Here is a 19,962-nt window from a genome sequence, read left to right as displayed (position 1 = left end):
TGAAAGATTTTCATACAATTTTAATGCATCATAATTTGTCTTTATAAAACGATCACTGCTTTGAAAGCAGAGCAGTGGCAGAGGGAAAGATGAGTGGCGTAATAGCTTATCATTGGCTGTGGGGACAGTGACGTTACAGAGGCTGAAGTCGGTAGCTGGGAGCTGGCAGTATCTGCATTATTTCTACCGTCGTAGCAAAGACAGAGACAATATACAGGATATTTAGCCAGTAACAAGTAACACACATTTCTAATGCCAACGCATGTTTGGATATGAATTAAAAAGGTAGGTTTAACTAGCTCCGTAGGTTGTCTTTACAGACACATTTTCAAGAGAGTAACAAGATGCTTTGCTAGCTAGCTTGTCCCCAGACATACAGAATAATCGGGGCCCACAGAGGCCGGTCAGCTAACAAGGTTTAGCTTCAGAAGCTAAAATTATTTAGCTAACACAGAAGAGCCAGTCATCCAAATCGTGGTTACAGACATTTGACTAGTGCCGCGTTCTGTAGCTATCCAGACAGCTAGCAAGCTAAAGAAGCGGCTCCGTCTTTTATTGACAGACAGACCGGTTGGGCTAACATGGAGACGTCGGGGAGAATAACAACCACGCCAGATGCCCACGACTTCACAGTGGAAAACGTGGAAAAGGTAAGAATCTTAATCTATGGACAAATTCACCTATCGAACAAGTATAATCAAAATATCAGATGTGTGTAGACACGTGTTTTTCAAGAATGTATTTTCAATGAGGTAGTTATAATGGTAGGGGGTATAGCTTTCCACATATACAGTATCATGACATGAGTTTATCAGCTAACCGTGGTGTAACAAACAAGTTGTTTTTTGTCTTTGCACTGAATGAGACCAGCTAGTCTTTGCAGCTGAAACGTCAACAATAGCAAGTCTTTATTCTGTCCCCTTGCCTGTGTATTCCCCTCACCATTGGTGGAAAAAGACAGTCACTCAAGTAAAATAGTGCTTGAGTAAAAGTATTTGGTTCTAAATATACTTAAGTGTCAAAAGTAAATGTATAAATCATTTCAAATTCCTTATATTAAGCAAAGCAGACGGCAGCATTTTCTTGTTTTTAAAATGTACATATAGCCAACACTCAGACATCATTACAAAAGATGCATTGGTGTTTAATGAGTCTGCCAGATCAGAGGCATTAAGGATGACCACGTGTTTTCTTGAAAAGTGCTGAATTGGACCATTTTCCTGTCCTGCTAAGTAATCAAAATGTAATGAGTACTTTTGGGGTCAGGTAAAAGTACATTAGTTTCTTTAGGAATGTAGTGAAGTCAAAGTTGTCAAAAATATAAATACCCCCCAAAACTACTTAAGTGGTACTTTAAAGTATTTTTACTTAAGTACTTTACACCAATGCCCCTGACTAATCTAAACCAATAGCTATGACTGGAGGGCTGGTCTCTCTGTATAATTGACTCAGGGCGATACATCTGTCCTCCTCTCACCCTGTCTGTGTGATGCACTACATCATCCAAACTACTCTGGTGAAGGTTGTTGTGACTGAATGTAGGCTAGAAGAAAAGGGTACAGTGGAGTGCATTGTGTATACAGTGCAGAATATCAAACAAAAAGTCGAGGTCTAGAATGTAACAGAGTGTAATTTCTTGCTGTTTGGGGTTTTAGGCTGGGTTTCTGTATAGTACTTTGTGACATCGGCTGATGTAAAAAGGGCTTTATAAATACATTTGATTGATTGTACAGAAAGAGATGAGGCAAAGCACTCTATACTAGGGTTTTAAATGCCTTTATTTCTATGGCATGTGTCTGCCCACTTGAGATTATTTCTCTGATTATGTAATTTCTAGTAGTCTATGTAGAGTTATGCTTTCTGTCCACATTAATCTTCCTAACATGTCTTACACACTGTATCTATTCCTCTTCATCTGTCACAGATGAAGGATTCATCATCAATATCTAGAACATCTAAAGCTGTTTAATGAATCCACAGCAGCTGATGTGTGTGTGTTCCGTATATACCGCCACAGGGAATTCACTTTTTTAATATGCAGCAGAACACAAACCTCAAGGCAAGTTTTGATGAAGTGTGTACTGGAGCCTGGTGACAGTTGGTGTCCTCAGTGCTTAGGAGGACAGAGGAGATATTTTTGTACTATGTTGCACAATGCTGGTGGTCAATAAGATGGCAGGATCCATCTCTCCCTCTCGCTCCCTGTGTCTCGCTTGCTCTCTCTCGCATTACTTGCCTTTGTCTAGACATCTTATTTTCTTTCTCTTAACTCCCCTTCACCATCCTTCTGTTCTCATTTTTGTGTGATCCCCCTCAGTACCTCTGCAGACAGTCATGCTACTGTGATCTTCTTACAATATTATGCTGCCTGTTTGTCTTTGTCTGTCCATCCATCCTGTTGGTGTCCCTCTGTCTGTCCCTCTGTCTGTCAATCTGGTCTAAATTCTGAGAAAGATCAAATGTTTGTGTGCATTACAGTCCATGAGTCTTTTATCAGGCCTGGCTAATTGTGTCCCCATACTGCTGTGCAGTGGAGTTCTCAGCTAATGATTAGCCAGCTGGGAGCGAGAGAGAGAGAATTTTGGTACTGGAGGTCATTATAGCCACCAGACAACTCTCCATCTCTGTCATCTAAGGTCTGTGTGTTGGCATGCTGTGGCTGCTAGGTTTCTGTGATGAATCTCCCTGTTGCTGGGTGGCTGGTGACCAGGGCCAGAGGGGACGATAGGGGGTTGGTGGAGAGGGGGACGTGTGAGACAAAGAAATTGGATGAGATGGAGAAGCGAGTTGGACGGAGGTTGGGAGAGGGTGGGGGTAATGTCTGACATTGACTGTAAAGAAAGGAGGGAGTGTGGGAGGGGTGATTCGACTGTCTTTATTAGAGAGACAGTGGAAGAGAGTATGTGAAAGAGGGAGGGGAGGAGGGGATATGCGACAGTCATGATTAAGAGAGGGAGAGAGAGGTATGGAGAACAGGAGAGATGGGCAGATGCAGTGATGAAAGTGGAGGGAGAGGAAATTGAAGTGCAGGGGGAGAGGGAGAAAGGTGTGGCTGCGTTTCAATAGATACAGGTGGCTCCTTCTCATTGGCCCTTTTCTGATTCACACAATATATAGCTAGAGTGTGTCTCAATTGTGTGTAGCTTCCTCTCTGTTTCCTCTACTTCATCTCCTTGTCTCCTCTCGTACTGCTGTGAATAGGGAAAACTAGGCCGGTGAAAGCAGTCGTTGGTCGGAAGATGTCCACCATATGTGCTGTTGTTTTCAGATAGATGCAGATGAGAGAGAGGAGACGAGGAATGGAAGGAGAGCAAAACACTGTAGACCAGGGCTCTCTCTCTCTCCAACCCTGTTCCTGGAGCGCTACCGTCCTGGAAGTTCTCTCTCCAACCCTGTTTCTGGAGAGCTACCGTCCTGGAAGTTCTCTCTCCATCCCTGTTTCTGGAGAGCTACCGTCCTGGAAGTTCTCTCTCCATCCCTGTTTCTGGAGAGCTACCATCCTGGAAGTTCTCTCTCCATCCCTGTTTCTGGAGAGCTACCGTCCTGGAAGTTCTCTCTCCATCCCTGTTTCTGGAGAGCTACCGTCCTGGAAGTTCTCTCTCCATCCCTGTTTCTGGAGAGCTACCGTCCTGTTCACTCCAACCATAATCTAGCGCACCTGATTTGAGTAATTAGCTGGTTGATAAACTGAATCTGGACGGTTCTGATTTAGAATATGTGGACAATTACAAATACCTACGTGTCTGGTTAGACTGTAAACTCTCCTTCCAGACTCACATTAAGGATCTCCAATCCAAAATTAAATCTAGAATCGGCTTCCTGTTTTGCAACAAAGCATCCTTCACTCATGCTGCCAAACATACCCTCGTAAAACTGACCAACTTACCGATCCTTAACTTTGGCGATGTCATTTATAAAATAGTCTCCAACACTGTATTCAGCAAACTGGATGCAGTCTATCACAGTGCCATCCATTTTGTTACCACATCCCCATATACTACCCACCACTGTGACCTGTATGGTCTCCTTGGCAGGCCCTCTCTTCATATTCGTCGCCAAACCCACTGGCTCCAGGTCGTCTATACGTCTGCCTTATCACAGCTCACTGGTCACCATAGCAGCACCAACCCATAGCACGCGCTCCAGCAGGTATATTTCACGGGTCACCCCCAAAGCCTATTCCTACTTTGGCTGCCTTTCCTTCCAGTTCTCTGCTGCCAATGACTGGAACAAATTGCAAAATTCACTGAAGATGGAGACTCATATCTCCCTCACTAACTTCAAGCATCAGCTGTCAGAGCAGCTCACAGATCATTGCACCTGTACATAGCTCATCTGTAAATAGCCCATTCAACTACCTCATCCCCATATTTGTTTTGTTTTTTCTCCTTCGCAACCCAGTCTCTCTCCTTGCACATTTATCTTCTGCACATCTATTGTTTAATTCTTCACCACTACAGCCTATTTATTGCCCTACCTCCCTAATCTTACCTCATTTGCACACACTGTATGTAGACTTTTCTATTGTTATTGACTGTACGTTTGTTTATTCCATGTGTAACTCTGTGTTGTTTGTGTCACACTGCTTTGCTTTATCTTGGCCAGGTCGCAGTTGTAAATGAGAACTTGTTCTTAACTGGCCTACCTGGTGAAAAATAAATAAATCAGGTTAGTTACAACTGGGGTTGGATTGAAAACCTACAGGATGGTAGCTCTCCAGAAACAGGGTTGGAGAGCCCTGTTGTACACTGTTGAGGTGTACATTGAGTGTACAAAACATTAGGAGTACCTTCCTAAGATTGAGTTGCACCCCCCTTTGCTCTCAGAACAGCCTTGATTTGTCGGGGCATGGACTCAACAAGTTGTTGAAACGTTCCACAGGGATGCTGGCCCATGTTGATTCCAATGCTTCCCACAGTTGTCAAGTTGGCTAGATGTCCTTTGGGTGATGGACCATTCTTCATACACACCGGAAACTGTTGAGCGTGAAAAACCCAGCAGCGTTGCAGTTCTTGACACAAACCGGTGCGCCTGGCACCTACTACCATACCCTGTTCAAAGGTAATTAAATATTCTGTCTTGCCCATTCACCCTCTGAATGGCACACTTACACAAGCCATGTCTCAAGGCTTTAAAATCCTTCTTTAACCTGTCTCTTCCCCTTCATCTACACTGATTTGAAGTAGATTTAATGACATCAATAAGGGATCAAAGCTTTCATCTGGTCAGTCTGTCATGGAAAGAGCAGGCATTGCTAATGTTTTGTACAGTCCGTGTAGACCTAGTCTCCCAGTAGGTACCTATAACAGCTGAGTTCAATGCACACTCAAACATCTTCAGTCTCAAACAGCAAATCGATTGAAAGCTAAATTGTGCTTCCCAAAAGTGGATAAGAAGAGGAGAGCAAATTGATACAGAAGTCCGCTCTCTCTCGTGTGTGAGCGTGTGCGTTATGGAGAAGTAGGTTCCTGGCCCTGTCTTGGTTCCACCAGTACAATAGCCTTTGTCCCAGCTGTCTGTGTGTATGTGCCCAGCACAATTCCTTTGTGTGTGTGTGTGTGTGATAATAATGGATACTGTGGCCAGGCAGTCTGGATATACACTACCGGTCAAAAGTTTTAGAACACCTACCCATTCAAGGGTTTTTGTTTATTTTTACTATTTTCTAGAATAAGAAGTGAAGACATCAAAACTATGAAATAACAGATATGGAATCATGTAGTAACCACAAAAGTGTTAAACAAATCAAAATATATTTTATATTTGAGATTCTTCAAATAGGCACCTTTTACACACGCTTGGCATTCTCTTAACCAGCTTCATGAGGTGGTCACCTGGAATGCATTTCAATTAACAGGTATGCCTTCTTAAAAGTTAATTTGTGGAATTTCTTCTTAATGTGTGTGTTTAACACTTTTTTTGGTTACTACATGATTCCATATGTGTTATTTCATAGGTTCAATGTCTTCACTATTCTACAAGAAAATAGAAAATAGTACAAATAAAGACACCCTTGAATGAGTAGGTGTTGTAAAACTTTTGACCAGTAGTGTATATCCTTTCCAAAGATAATCCAGTTAGTGTGTTATTACATCTGTTACCCAACATAGAGTTAGCCTAGACCACCTCATCTCATCCCATTGGATGGCTGCCTGGGTGGACCTGGTGCCAGCACCATAAAGCTAATGCCTAACCAGTCCCTTTCTGTGAACAATGAAGACCGAGAGGTACTGACACACACACACACTGAGGGGTAGAAAGCACGAGGGTGGGAGAGAAAGGAACCAACTACTGAGATACACAGACAGAGAGAATACAGAGAGAGGAGGGTGGTGGAATGTGATACTGAAACCAGAGTCATTGTGATGTGTAGAGGAGAGAGAGAGAGAGAGAGAGATGGTGTTGTGCTATTTCAGTGCATGATTGATATGAGAGAATTAGAGCACTTCCAGTTGAGCATGACGTCACAACCCCCTCCCCCCTCCCTTCCGTTATCGATGGTTGTTTCTTATTTTAGAGTCTGGAGCAGGTGCTAAATCTCATATCGTCATACCTGGTTGTGGTTGGATATCAGTATTCTCAATGGCAACCAAGTAATGATCATTCAATGGTCGTGAAGCTTTACTAATTGTGTTTTCATCTTTTTCTGGCTGGGATGCCATCGTCATTGGCAACATGAGAGTTAAACAAATATATGTATCTCTGCGCAGACTTCAGACACAGTCAACAACCGCCCATGCCCCTACACACACACACACAGGCAAGCACGCATGCACACAGAACATCCCAGCTTTATTCATTCATCAGTTCCCCTCCTCCTTCTGCATGTTATTTGATCTCCATTTCACATCATTAATATAAATATGAACAGTTCTGATGATATAAGATGACATAGATCTAATCAATAATGATGATTGATTTATCCAGTCAGACATGGATCAATATCCTGTCTTTTCAAGAAAAGTCCCTTAGCAGGGCTCTGTCTGTCCCCCAGGAATGGTACAACATGACACAGGCAGTACATTACAGTAACTTGACTGGATATCAAAACCCAGACTGCTGTGTGACTCCAAACCTGTCAGCTTGCTGAGCTAATGCCTAGTCGCTAGATCTGAAGACTACAATGAGTCTTCAGGTCTCAGTTTACTGAACCTCCTCTAGTCTACATTAGTCTGCAGCACCCTCACTGTACCATGGTTGGGAGCAGATTTACTGTGTGGCTTGTTGCACCTGCATGCTATTCCCCTAGGGGCAGTACATTAAAAAAAAATAAAACATTAAATGTCACCTTTATTTAACAAGGTAGGCCAGTTGAGAACAAGCAGTGCGACACAAACAAATGCATGGTCAATAACACAATAGAAAAGTAATATTCATGAGACATTCATATTTATTTTTAAATAGCAGGTGCTGTTTCTGAACTGCAGCAGTGCCAACTATTAGACCCTATACATACAGGTAGGCTAGCCTATTTTTAAGCAATAAGACAGAAGGGGGGGGGGGGGGGGGTTTGGTATATAACCTAAAAACCACAGCTAAGGGCTGTTCTTTACATGACGCAAGTCAATATATATATAGAAAAACACAGCCATATATATATATTATATATAAAAAAAAAAAGAGTTCTTAACAAGGTGTGTTTTTTTTTTTTTACCTTTCACATTCTTAAAATAAAGTGGTGATCCTAAGACAGGGAATTTCTACTAGGATTTAATGTCAGGAATTGTGAAAAACTGAGTTAAAATGTATTTGGCTAAGGTGTATGTAAACTACCGACTTCAACTGTAACATTGAATGTTGTGCATTCAATACAGTTCTGTATTTCACTGAAAGAATAAATGTTTTATTTTCGAAATGATAGTTTCCGGATTTGACCGTATTAATGACCTAAGGCTCCTATTTCTGTGTGTTTATTATATTATAATCAAGTCTATGATTTGATATTTGATAGAGCGGTCTGACTGAGCGGCGGTTGGCAGCAGCAGGCTCGTAAGCATTCATTCAAACAGCACTTTCCTGCATTTGCCAGCAGCTCTTCGCAATACTTGAAGCACATCACTGTTTGACTTCAAGCCTATCAACTCCCGAGATTAGGCTGGCAGTACTATAGTGCCTTTTAAGAACATCAAATAGTCAAAGGTATATGAAATACAAATGGTATAGAGAGAGAGAGCCCTATAATTCCTATAATAACTACAACCTATACATCTTAACTGGGAATATTGAAGACTCATGTTAAAAGGAATCACCAGCTTTCATATGTTTTCATGTTCTGAGCAAGGAACTTAAACTTGAGCTTTTTACATGCACATATTGCACTTCTCCTTTCTTCTCCAACACTCTTTTTGCATTATTTAAACCAAATTGAACATGTTTTATTATTTATTTGAGACTAAATTAATTTTATTTATCTATTATATTAAGTTAAAATAAAAGTGTTTATTCAGTATTGTTGTAATTGTCATTATTACATATATAAATCGGCCAATTTAATCGGTATCGGCGCTGAAAAATCATAATTGGTCGACCTCTAGTGGAAACGTCTAGGAGCAACAATGGCTCAGCCTCGAAGTGGTAGGCCACACAAGCTCACAGAAAGGGGGCCTCCGAGTGATGAAGCACGTAGAGTAAAAACACTCACTACCAAGTTCCAAAATGCCTCTGGAAGCATCCACGCGTTGGCTGGAGTGGTGTTAATCTCGCCGCCTTTGGACCCTGGAGCTGTGGAAACGTGTTTTCTGCAGTGATGAATCACGCGTCACCATCTGGCAGTTTGACGGACGAATCTGGGTTTGGCGGATGCCAGGGAAATGCTACTTGCCCAAATTCATAGTGCCAACTGTAAAGTTTGGTGGAGGAGGAATAATGGTCTGGGGCTGTTTTTCATGGTTCGGGCTAGGCCCCCCTTCCAGTGAGGGGAAATCTTAATGCTACAGCATCCAATGACATTCTAGACGATTCTGTGCTTCCAACTTTGTGGCAACAGTTTGGGGAAGGCCCTTTCCTGTTTCAGCATGACAATGCCCCCGTGCACAAAGTGAGGTCCATACAGATGTGGTTTGTCGAGATCGGTGTGGAAGAACTGGACTGGCCTGCACAGAGCACTGACCTCAACCCAATTGAATACCTTTGGGATGAATTGGAATGCCGACTGCGAGCCAGGCCTAATCGCCCAACATCAGGGCACGACCTCATTAATGCTCTTGTGGCTGAATGGAAGCAATGTTCCATCATCTAGTGGAAAGCCTTCCCAGAAGAGTGGAGGCTGTTAAAGCAGCAAAGGGGGACCAACTCTATATTAATGGCCTTGATTTTGAAATGAGATGTTCAACAATCATGTGTCCACATACTTTTGGTCATGTAGTGTATCTAGCGGTTTCTGTGTGCTATCTGAGAGCCTGTTACTTGAGTAGTGGGCAGATGGATAATCTGACTGCCGCACAGAGTCGCTTTCACCTGCAGCCCAGTACTTCCTCCTGGCTCCTTCTACACTTTGCTTTTAATGTTTCCTCTCTTCCACTCTATCTCTGACACACACACACTGGAAGAGTACCAGTATAGTAGCTAGTTCTTTCAGAGCCTAAGTACTTCCATCTATGATGTGTGTGTGTGTGTGTGTGTGTGAGACCATATGGAGAGACTGCTGCAGACAGACAAAGGGGTGCTCTTCACCTGCAGCCTCCTGTCTCGCTCCCTTTGACTCTGCATCAGGAGTGGATGGTGGCTAATGAAACAGTTGAAGCAACATTACAGCTGCTAGTTGGATGCATCTGGCTGGCTGTAGTGAGATGGGTCTATGTACGACACACACACAGGCGTGCAATCTGGAGTGTGTCCCTGGGATGAGAAGTCTCCTTAGATCACACAGTGGACAGCAGTAATGATCTGCCTTAGCTTTGAACTCTGGAAAATCACAGCTTCGTTTAGAAATGGCGAGATGAAGGGACGAGATGAGAAAGAGAAGAAGGGAGGGAAAAATGACGTCAGGCACAGAGCGACGGAGTTGATGAGGAATGAGCGTGATGAGAGATTTCAGTAAAGACACTGCTCCTCAGTAAAGAGGTTGTTTGATCTGGGCAGATTCACTATTGGAGCAGCTGAGGTGTGTGTGACAGATACAGATAGAGCGGTGTTTCAGCGTGGAACAGCAGAGGACTGGAATATGAGTCAGGCTGTGATCTCTGACACACACAACCCAAAACCTCTTCATACTGTGTGTATCGACGCTGAGGGATGATTTCAAAGGAAACAAAGGGACCCTGCACAGATGTTTATCCTTTCAAATGTTTCTCTCTATTCAACAATGATGTCAACCCACACTAGCTCTTGGTCAAGGTGCTAGGGAGGATACACGCTAGATACATTATGTAACTGGAGACGATACTCTCTGTATTGGTGTTCTATAACGGCAGTCAGTCATACTAGAGTCTCCATACAACCTGCTGAGTCAGTTACTACTGGAGTGGAAGGGAGGATAGAGGGATGGAGTAAGCACTTTGTGACATCTGCTTATGTAAAAATGACTTTATAAATATATGCAATTGATTGAGCATGTTTGAAGATGTGAGCATGGAGAAGGATAAAGGAGGGATGGAGTGAGCATGGAGAAGGATAAAGGAGGGATGGAGTGAGCATGGAGAAGGATAAAGGAGGGATGGAGTGAGCATGGAGAAGGATAAAGGAGGGATGGAGTGAGCATGGAGAAGGATAAAGGAGGGATGGAGTGAGCATGGAGAAGGATAAAGGAGGGATGGAGTGAGCATGGAGAAGGATAAAGGAGGGATGGAGTGAGCATGGAGAAGGATAAAGGAGGGATGGAGTGAGCATGGAGAAGGATAAAGGAGGGATGGAGTGAGCATGGAGAAGGATAAAGGAGGGATGGAGTGAGCATGGAGAAGGATAAAGGAGGGATGGAGTGAGCATGGAGAAGGATAAAGGAGGGATGGAGTGAGCATGGAGAAGGATAAAGGAGGGATGGAGTGAGCATGGAGAAGGATAAAGGAGGGATGGAGTGAGCATGGAGAAGGATAAAGGAGGGATGGAGTGAGCATGGAGAAGGATAAAGGAGGGATGGAGTGAGCATGGAGAAGGATAAAGGAGGGATGGAGTGAGCATGGAGAAGGATAAAGGAGGGATGGAGTGAGCATGGAGAAGGATAAAGGAGGGATGGAGTGAGCATGGAGAAGGATAAAGGAGGGATGGAGTGAGCATGGAGAAGGATAAAGGAGGGATGGAGTGAGCATGGAGAAGAACAAAGGAGGGATGGAGTGAGCATGGAGAAGGATAAAGGAGGGATGGAGTGAGCATGGAGAAGGATAAAGGAGGGATGGAGTGAGCATGGAGAAGGAGGGATGGAGTGAGCATGGAGGAGGAGGAGGGATGGAGTGAGCATGGAGGAGGAGGGATGGAGTGAGCATGGAGGAGGAGGGATGGAGTGAGCATGGAGGAGGAGGGATGGAGTGAGCATGGAGAAGGATAAAGGAGGGATGGAGTGAGCATGGAGAAGGATAAAGGAGGGATGGAGTGCGTATGGAGAAGGAGGGATGTAGTGAGCATGGAGGAGGAGGGATGGAGTGAGCATGGAGGAGGAGGGATGGAGTGAGCATGGAGGAGGAGGGATGGAGTGAGCATGGAGGAGGAGGGATTGAGTGAGCATGGAGGAGGAGGGATGGAGTGAGCATGGAGGAGGAGGGATGGAGTGAGCATGGAGGAGGATAAAGGAGGGATGGAGTGAGCATGGAGAAGGATAAAGGAGGGATGGAGTGAGCATGGAGAAGGATAAAGGAGGGATGGAGTGAGCATGGAGAAGGAGGGATGGAGTGAGCATGGAGAAGGAGGGATGGAGTGAGCATGGAGGAGGAGGGATGGAGTGAGCATGGAGGAGGAGGGATGGAGTGAGCATGGAGGAGGAGGGATGGAGTGAGCATGGAGGAGGAGGGATGGAGTGAGCGTGGAGGAGGATAGAAGGACGGGGTGAGCATGGAGGAGGATAGAGGAGGGATGGAGTGAGCATGGAGGAGGATAGAGGAGGGATTGGGTGTGCATGGAGGAGGAGGGATGGAGTGAACATGGAGGGGGATAGAGGAGGGATGGGGTGAGCATGGAGGAGGATATAGGAGGGATAGAGTGAGCATGGAAGAGGATAAAGGAGGGATGGGGTGAGCATGGAGGATAGAGGGATGGAGTGCGCATTGAGGAGGATAGAGGGATGGGGTGAGCATGGAGGAGGATAGAGGGATGGGGTGAGCATGGAGGAGGATAGAGGAGGGATGAGGTGAGCATGGAGGAGTATAGAGGAGGGATGGGGTGTGCATGGAGGAGGAGGGATGGAGTGAGCATGGAGGAGGATAGAGGAGGGATGGGGTGAGCGTGGAGGAGGATAGAGGAGGGATGGGGTGGGCATGGAGGAGGATGAAGAAAGAACATGGCCAACTGTATTCCTCTTAGGAAGCATCTGTTTCCTAGTGTTCAGCCAGTCTGTTTCAGAGGATAAGAACCCAATGTTGCTAAACTACATAGAAACACTAACGTTAAAGTTCTAAATGACATACAGTATACAGTGGGGCAAAAAAGTATTTAGTCAGCCACCAATTGTGCAAGTTCTCCCACTTAAAAAGATGAGAGGCCTGTAATTTTCATCATAGGTACACTTCAACTATGACAGACAAAATGAGAAAAAAAATCCAGAAAATCACATTGTAGGATTTTTAATGAATTTATTTGCAAATTATGATGGAAAATAAATATTTGGTCAATAACAAAAGTTTATCTCAATACTTTGTTATATACCCTTTGTTGGCAATGACCGAGGTCAAATGTTTTCTGTAAGTCTTCACAAGGTTTTCACACACTGTTGCTGGTATTTTGGCCCATTCCTCCATGCAGATCTCCTCTAGAGCAGTGATGTTTTGGGGCTGTTTCTGGGCAACACGGACTTTCAACTCCCTCCAAAGATTTTCTATGGGGTTGAGATCTGGAGACTGGCTAGGCCACTCCAGGACCTTGAAATGCTTCTTACGAAGCCACTCCTTCGTTGCCCGGGCGGTGTGTTTGGGATCATTGTCATGCTGAAAGACCCAGCCACGTTTCATCTTCAATGCCCTTGCTGATGGAAGGAGGTTTTCACTCAAAATCTCACGACACATGGCCCCATCCATTCTTTCCTTTACACGGATCAGTCGTCCTGGTCCCTTTGCAGAAAAGCAGCCCCAAAGCATGATGTTTCCACCCCCATGCTTCACAGTAGGTATGGTGTTCTTTGGATGCAACTCAGCATTCTTTGTTCTCCAAACACGACGAGTTGAGTTTTTACCAAAAAGTTATATTTTGGTTTCATCTGACCATATGACATTCTCCCAATCTTCTTCTGGATCATCAAAATGCTCTCTAGTAAACTTCAGACGGGCCTGGACATGTACTGGCTTAAGCAGGGGGACACGTCTGGCACTGCAGGATTTGAGTCCCTGGCGGCGTAGTGTGTTACTGATGGTAGGCTTTGTTACTTTGGTCCCAGCTTTCTGCAGGTCATTCACTAGGTCCCCCGTGTGGTTCTGGGATTTTTGCTCACCGTTCTTGTGATCATTTTGACCCCACGGGGTGAGATCTTGCGTGGAGCCCAAGATCGAGGGAGATAATCAGTGGTCTTGTATGTCTTCCATTTCCTAATAATTGCTCCCACAGTTGATTTCTTCAAACCAAGCTGCTTACCTATTGCAGATTCAGTCTTCCCAGCCTGGTGCAGGTCTACAATTTTGTTTCTGGTGTCCTTTGACAGCTCTTTGGTCTTGGCCATAGTGGAGTTTGGAGTGTGACTGTTTGAGGTTGTGGACAGGTGTCTTTTATACTGATAAGTTCAAACAGGTGCCATTAATACAGGTAACAAGTGGAGGACAGAGGAGCCTCTTAAAGAAGAAGTTACAGGTCTGTGAGAGCCAGAAATCTTGCTTGTTTGTAGGTGACCAAATACTTATTATCCACCATAATTTGCAAATAAATTCATAAAAAATCCTACTGTGATTTTCTGGATTTTTTTTCTCATTTTGTCTGTCATAGTTGAAGTGTACCTATGATGAAAATGACAGGCCTCTCATCTTTTTACGTGGGAGAACTTGTACAATTGTTGGCTGACTAAATACTTTTTTGCCCCACTGTATATTATACTGCAATTATACTGACTTTCTCCCTCCCCGATCCCTCTTTCTTTCTCTCTCTACCCCCCAGGCACTCCACCAGTTGTACTATGATCCTAACATAGAGAATAAGAACCTGGCCCAGAAGTGGCTGATGCAGGCTCAGGTCTCCCCTCAGGCCTGGCAGTTCTGCTGGGCCCTGCTCTGCCCTGACAAGGTAGGATATACCAGCACACACACACACCAGGGTTTCCATTATAAAAATGTTGCGCCGGACATTTGACTGGCAGAATGTTCATTTACCGGACATTTAAGAAATTTGCCGGACCCATATGCATTGGGTGTGTATCCTGATTAGGGTGTCCACCCACAGTGCTCAGAATGACAGAAATCACATTAATGAACATGCAACTCGAGGATGCAATGGTGTTCATTCTTCTTACCGAATTCTGAAGCGCAATTGTTCGAATAATTGTCCACATTTACATTTCCTCAGCCAATAAGACAAGTAACGAACCGCAACATTTCTAGCCTATGTCAATCTACTATCCCCCATAGTAGAAAAGTTTACAATGAGAAATAAGGCTCATGTAACGGATGAGTGTTTAGCTTAAAAGTTGATAAACAATTATTTCTTAACATTATAAGAACAGCAATGCACACAAGGCACTAGGCTACGCGCAAATGTTTGTTCCATAATGCAATTAGCGGAAAAACACAGTTGTCAAAAGCGCACATGTGAGCGGTTTCATGAGACAGAGATGAAAATATACATTAGAAATTTAGAACGAGTGGAGATCTAAAGATGTAACAACTAACATGGGTTGCTAATATGACTAGGATTGTGCCTTTGACTTCTGGTCAATGAAAGAAAGTTTATTTGAAAAGCACTAGAACATGAGAAAAACAGGCTAATGGTTTGAATGGTATATGGAAGTCTATATAAAATAATTGCCTGCACGTTTGTTTGGATTTTGAATAGGCTACTGTAAAGCAAGGTAACACATGCCTCATAATATGTAGTAAAACGTTAAAGTAAAAAAGCTCAGCTCATTGGAACATTTTGTGTGACGTGCTGAAGCCTGTCTAGTTGCCTATGCACTTGAATGGTAAGAGTGCTTCAATTACCAGTAAAGAAATAAAAATGGTAGCTCTTTTTAATCATGGCCATGAAAACTGTTTTTAACACGCAATTAGAATTGTAGCACATTTATTTGGATTATAAAAGCAGGTTTCACTCCAGCAGCAAGGAACAAGCTGTTTTGATGAGCTGTAGCAGCAAGGAAGAGCTGTTTGATGAGCTGTAGCAGCAACGAAGAGCTGTTTGATGAGCTGTAGCAGCAAGGAAGAGCTGTTTGATGAGCTGTAGCAGCAAGGAAGAGCTGTTTGATGAGCTGTAGCAGCAAGGAAGAGCTGTTTGATGAGCTGTAGCAGCAAGGAAGAGCTGTTTGATGAGCTGTAGCAGCAAGGAAGAGCTGTTTGATGAGCTGTAGCAGCAAGGAAGAGCTGTTTGATGAGCTGTAGCAGCAAGGAAGAGCTGTTTGATGAGCTGTAGCAGCAAGGAAGAGCTGTTTGATGAGCTGTAGCAGCAACGAAGAGCTGTTTGATGAGCTGTAGCAGCAGGCAGCTCTTGCGCTACGTCAACTGGTATTTCAATCAATGAATAGGCTAAAAATGCATTTTCACAATGGAATCTATTTTCTTCTCCCAGACAATTGGCCGGTGGCAATTTTAGTAATCGACTTTTCAGTTTTTTGGGGGGCCAAAAGCCGGCTATTACCGGCTAACACACAAGCCCTGACACACACACACACCTAACCCTGTCTCTCTCCCTAGGTTCCTGAGATCCAGTACTTTGGGGCTAGTGCCCTCCACACTAAGATATCACGCTACTGGTCTGACATACCCTCTGACCAGTATGAGACCCTAAAGACTCAACTCTTCTCCCAGATCGCCTGCTTCTCCTCCGGGTCCAAGATGGTGGGTAGATGGATGGATGGGAGGATGAGTAGATGGATGGATTTATTAGATAAGGGATGGGCTACTTTGATGTGTGTGAGGGCCACAAAAAACACAACTCATCATGAGGGGCCACAGTGGCTCGTGGGTCTGCATACCCACATTCATACCCCCCCCCACACCTTGCGAGCAAATCATTTTAGCGGCCCCCCTCGTGACAGTGAAGGGAAAGAAAATCTGTTTAAAAATAGCACTTTTACAGCTAATTTCCTACAATTCTACACATTTTGCCGTATAGTGGAGGCAAATGTTTGCAGTTTTTAATATGATAACTGATGATCAGTGGGCCCCACCCCGGTCTGTAATTTGACCATGCTTACTACAAGTTTAGATAGTCTAGCGACCAGCTAACTTACTAATTTAAAATGTTTTTGCTGACATGGGCTAATTGAGTGACTGCTGATGCACAACCAAATTTCGAAATTGGACCTTGTACTCTATTATTCTAACTCTCAACAGTAATCTGAGACCCTGACAGAGTCCCCGCACCCCAAAAAAACTCATTTTAAAAAATTGGTTCACGAGCCACCAGTTGCCCATCCCTGTATTAGATCATCATTGAAAATACATACAACTGGAGCTAAATGCCTTAAAAACCATCAAGTATAGTAAATAAAACGAAGTCATAGATTACAGTACGTCGTTGTGGTCCTGTTTCCAAGGTGCTGACGCGTCTATGTGTGGCGCTGGCCTCCCTGGCCCTGAACACCATGCCAGAGGCGTGGCCAGGCGCCGTGCCAGAGATGGTACGTGTGTTCCAGGAGGAGGGAGGGGGGGTGGACGGCCGGGCAAGGTGTCTGGCCCTGCTGGAGCTACTGACCGTCCTGCCTGAAGAGTTCCAGACCAGCCGCCTGCCACAGTACCGCAAGGGACAGGTGAGGGACGCAAGAGACTGAGGGGTACCATAGGGCACGACAGACACAAAGACAGACACACATCCATCTACTACTCACCACCCTCTGTCTGTAGGTGCGAGGTGCGTTGGGCCGTGAATGGGGGTCAGTGTGTCCACTCCTCCAGCAGCTGCTGCGTCGAGGGGACAGTCCCGGGGCAGTGAAGGCTCGTGTCCTGCGCTGTCTGTCCTCCTGGGTGCTGCTGGACGTCCCTCTCAGTGAGAGTGAAGGACTGGTGGAGGACTGTTTCACTGCTCTACCAGACCCTGAGCTGTTTGATACCGCCGTGGAGGCTATTGTCAACGCCATATCACAACCCGACTCCCAGAGGTGTGTAGATGGCCAGGGGAGGGTGCGAGTGTGTGCCAACCCAATGACTTCAGACAAACACACAAGGTGACACGCAGCCAGTGTCTGCATTATGGAGGAGGTGGAGAGTATTGTTTAAAGAGAACCAAGAGAACAACAGATTCAGATATGGAAGACCGAGACAGAGCAGGGATAGGAAGAGCATCAGAGGGAGAGCGAGATGGGAAGGGGGAGATGGCAGCCAAGAGCACAGTGTGGGCATGGGAAGGGTATATGAGAGAAAGAGATACTGTAGAGGGGAAATAGGGATGGAGAGAAAAATACAGGCAACGTAGAGTTGACAGAAATTAAAAATGGAGGAAAGTTGAGGGAGATGGAGGGAATACAGGGAGAGCTAACAGCCAGGAGGGGAGGAGGGAGGGAAGAAGGGGGGGAGGCATTTCTCGGTTGGCTGGCATTACCATGGTTACAGAGATGGGGAGTGACGTCATTGAGCTCCAATGGTAGGCACCCAGTAGCCCCTCCCCAAGAGAAAGAGGGTGAGGTAGGGATGGAAAGATGAAGGGAGAGAAAGATGAGTGAGGTAGGAAAAGGTGCAAAATCCACCTATGGGCAGTTCTCACAGACACACACACACAAACACAAACACACACACACACACACAAACACAAAGTACTGCTCTAGTCAACCTAATAGCTGGTCTCCTCAACATGTGTTTTTATTGTTCTAAAATAAGGCCAATTTACTGGTGGAGGTATGAGTATGGCCCTCATATTAGTGCTGGGCGATATATCAAATTCATTTGATTAATTCCAATGTTAGTATTGCAATAAACACGTTTTTGTAAATATATTTTTTGTTTTTATGAGCGTTTGTTCTCATTATCTTTTTGGTCTCGTCTCCTTCGCTCCATTCTGACAAGTACGGTAGGCCACTTGATTTCAACATCTTAACAATGTGGATAGTTTAGCTGCTGTTTAAACAGTTGGGGACGAACAGAAGGGTGTGTTCATAACAAAAACGGTTAGCTTGCAATGAGGTATGAGATTTGAAAGCCAGATCAGTGATTATTGCAACAAAAAAATGCTTATATATCCTAGGTATAATTTCACGAGCCCTGAATTTATTCGATTATTGTTGACTGATTGAAATGCTTTATATTTTACCTTTTTTATTGATTGATTTATTTATTTCACCTTTATTTAACCAGGTAGGCTAGTTGAGAACAAGTTCTCCTTTACAACTGCGACCTGGCCAAGATAAAGCAAAGCAGTTCGACACATACAACAACACAGAGTTACACATGGAATAAACAAAACATACAGTCAATAATACAGTAGAAAAAAAGGCAAAAAGGCAATAAATAGGCCATGGTGGCGAAGTAATTACAATATAGCAAATAAACACTGGAATGGTAGATGTGCAGAAGATGAATGTGCAAGTAGAGATACTGGGGTGCAAAGCAGCAAGATAAATAAATACAGTATGGGGAAGAAGTAGTTGGAGGGGCTGTTCACAGATGGGCTATGTACAGGTGCAGTGATATGTGAGCTGCTCTGACAGCTGGTGCTTAAAGCTAGTGAGGGAGATATGTGTCTACAGCTTCAGTGATTTTTGCAGTTCGTTCCAGTCATTGGAAGCAGAGAACTGGAAGGAAAGGCAGCCAAAGTAGGAATTGGCTTTGGGGGTGACCAGTGAGATATACCTGCTAGAGCGCGTGCTGCAATGGTGACCAGTGAGCTGAGATAAGGCGGGGCTTTACCTAGCAAAGACTTGTAGATGACCTGGAGCCAGTGGGTTTGGCGACGAGTATGAAGCGAGGGCCAGCCAACGAGAGCGTACAGGTCGCAGTGGTGGGTCGTATATGGGGCTGTGGTGACAAAACGGATGGCACTGTGATAGACTGCATCCAGTTTGTTGAGTAGAGTGTTGGAGGCTATTTTGTAAATGACAAAGCCAAAGTCGAGGATCGGTAGGATGGTCAGTGTTACGAGGGTATGTTTGGCAGATAGGAATTGGAGCTGTTTAATGTGAGTCTGGAAGGAGAGTTTACAGTCTAACCAGACACCTAGGTATTTGTAGTTGTCCACATGTTCTAAGTCAGAACAGGTGGGTGCGGGCAGCGATTGGTTGAAGAGCATGCATTTAGTTTTATTTTCATTTAAGAGCAGTTGGAGGCCATGGAGCGAGAGTTGTATGGCATTGAACCTCGAGGTTAGTTAACACAGTGTCCAAAGAAGGGCCAGAAGTATACAGAATGGTGTCGTCTGCGTAGAGGTGGATCAGAGAATCACCAGCAGCAAGAGCGACATCATTGATGTATACAGAGAAGAGAGTCGGCCTGAGAATTGAACCCTGTGGCACCCCCATAGAGACTGCCAGAGGTCCGGACAACAAGCCCTCCGATTTGACACACTGAACTCTATCTGAGAAGTAGTTGGTGAACCAGGCGAGGCAGTCATTTGAGAAACCAAGGCTGTTGAGTCTGCCAATAAGAATGTGGTGGTTGACAGTCGAAAGCCTTGGCCAGGTCGATGAATACGACTGCACAGTATTGTTTCTTATCGATGGCGGTTATGATATCGTTTAGACCTTGAGCGTGGCTGAGGTAA

At 44.6% G+C, this 19,962-nt stretch overlaps 1 protein-coding gene across 2 annotated transcripts in view; it reads left to right on the top strand.

Annotated features, from left to right (window-relative positions):
• Positions 1-145: 145 nt before the first annotated feature.
• LOC139409314 (importin 13b) overlaps positions 146-19,962 on the top strand; it is a 44,398-nt gene continuing 24,581 nt past the window's right edge. The window contains exons 1-6 of one of the 2 annotated variants that reach the window (XM_071154261.1): positions 146-285; positions 563-650; positions 14,221-14,346; positions 15,966-16,109; positions 16,811-17,023; positions 17,118-17,371. In XM_071154261.1, the coding sequence (XP_071010362.1) occupies positions 263-285; positions 563-650; positions 14,221-14,346; positions 15,966-16,109; positions 16,811-17,023; positions 17,118-17,371 (848 nt within the window). In that variant the 5' untranslated portion in view covers positions 146-262. Of the gene's footprint in view, positions 286-523; positions 651-14,220; positions 14,347-15,965; positions 16,110-16,810; positions 17,024-17,117; positions 17,372-19,962 lie in introns of those variants that run through there. The other variant, XM_071154262.1, reaches the window with a different exon arrangement.

The sequence above is a fragment of the Oncorhynchus clarkii genome, chromosome 5 (assembly GCF_045791955.1).
Source record: "Oncorhynchus clarkii lewisi isolate Uvic-CL-2024 chromosome 5, UVic_Ocla_1.0, whole genome shotgun sequence".
Classification (NCBI taxonomy): domain Eukaryota; kingdom Metazoa; phylum Chordata; class Actinopteri; order Salmoniformes; family Salmonidae; genus Oncorhynchus; species Oncorhynchus clarkii.
This window is presented reverse-complemented; position numbering and strand designations above follow the sequence as displayed.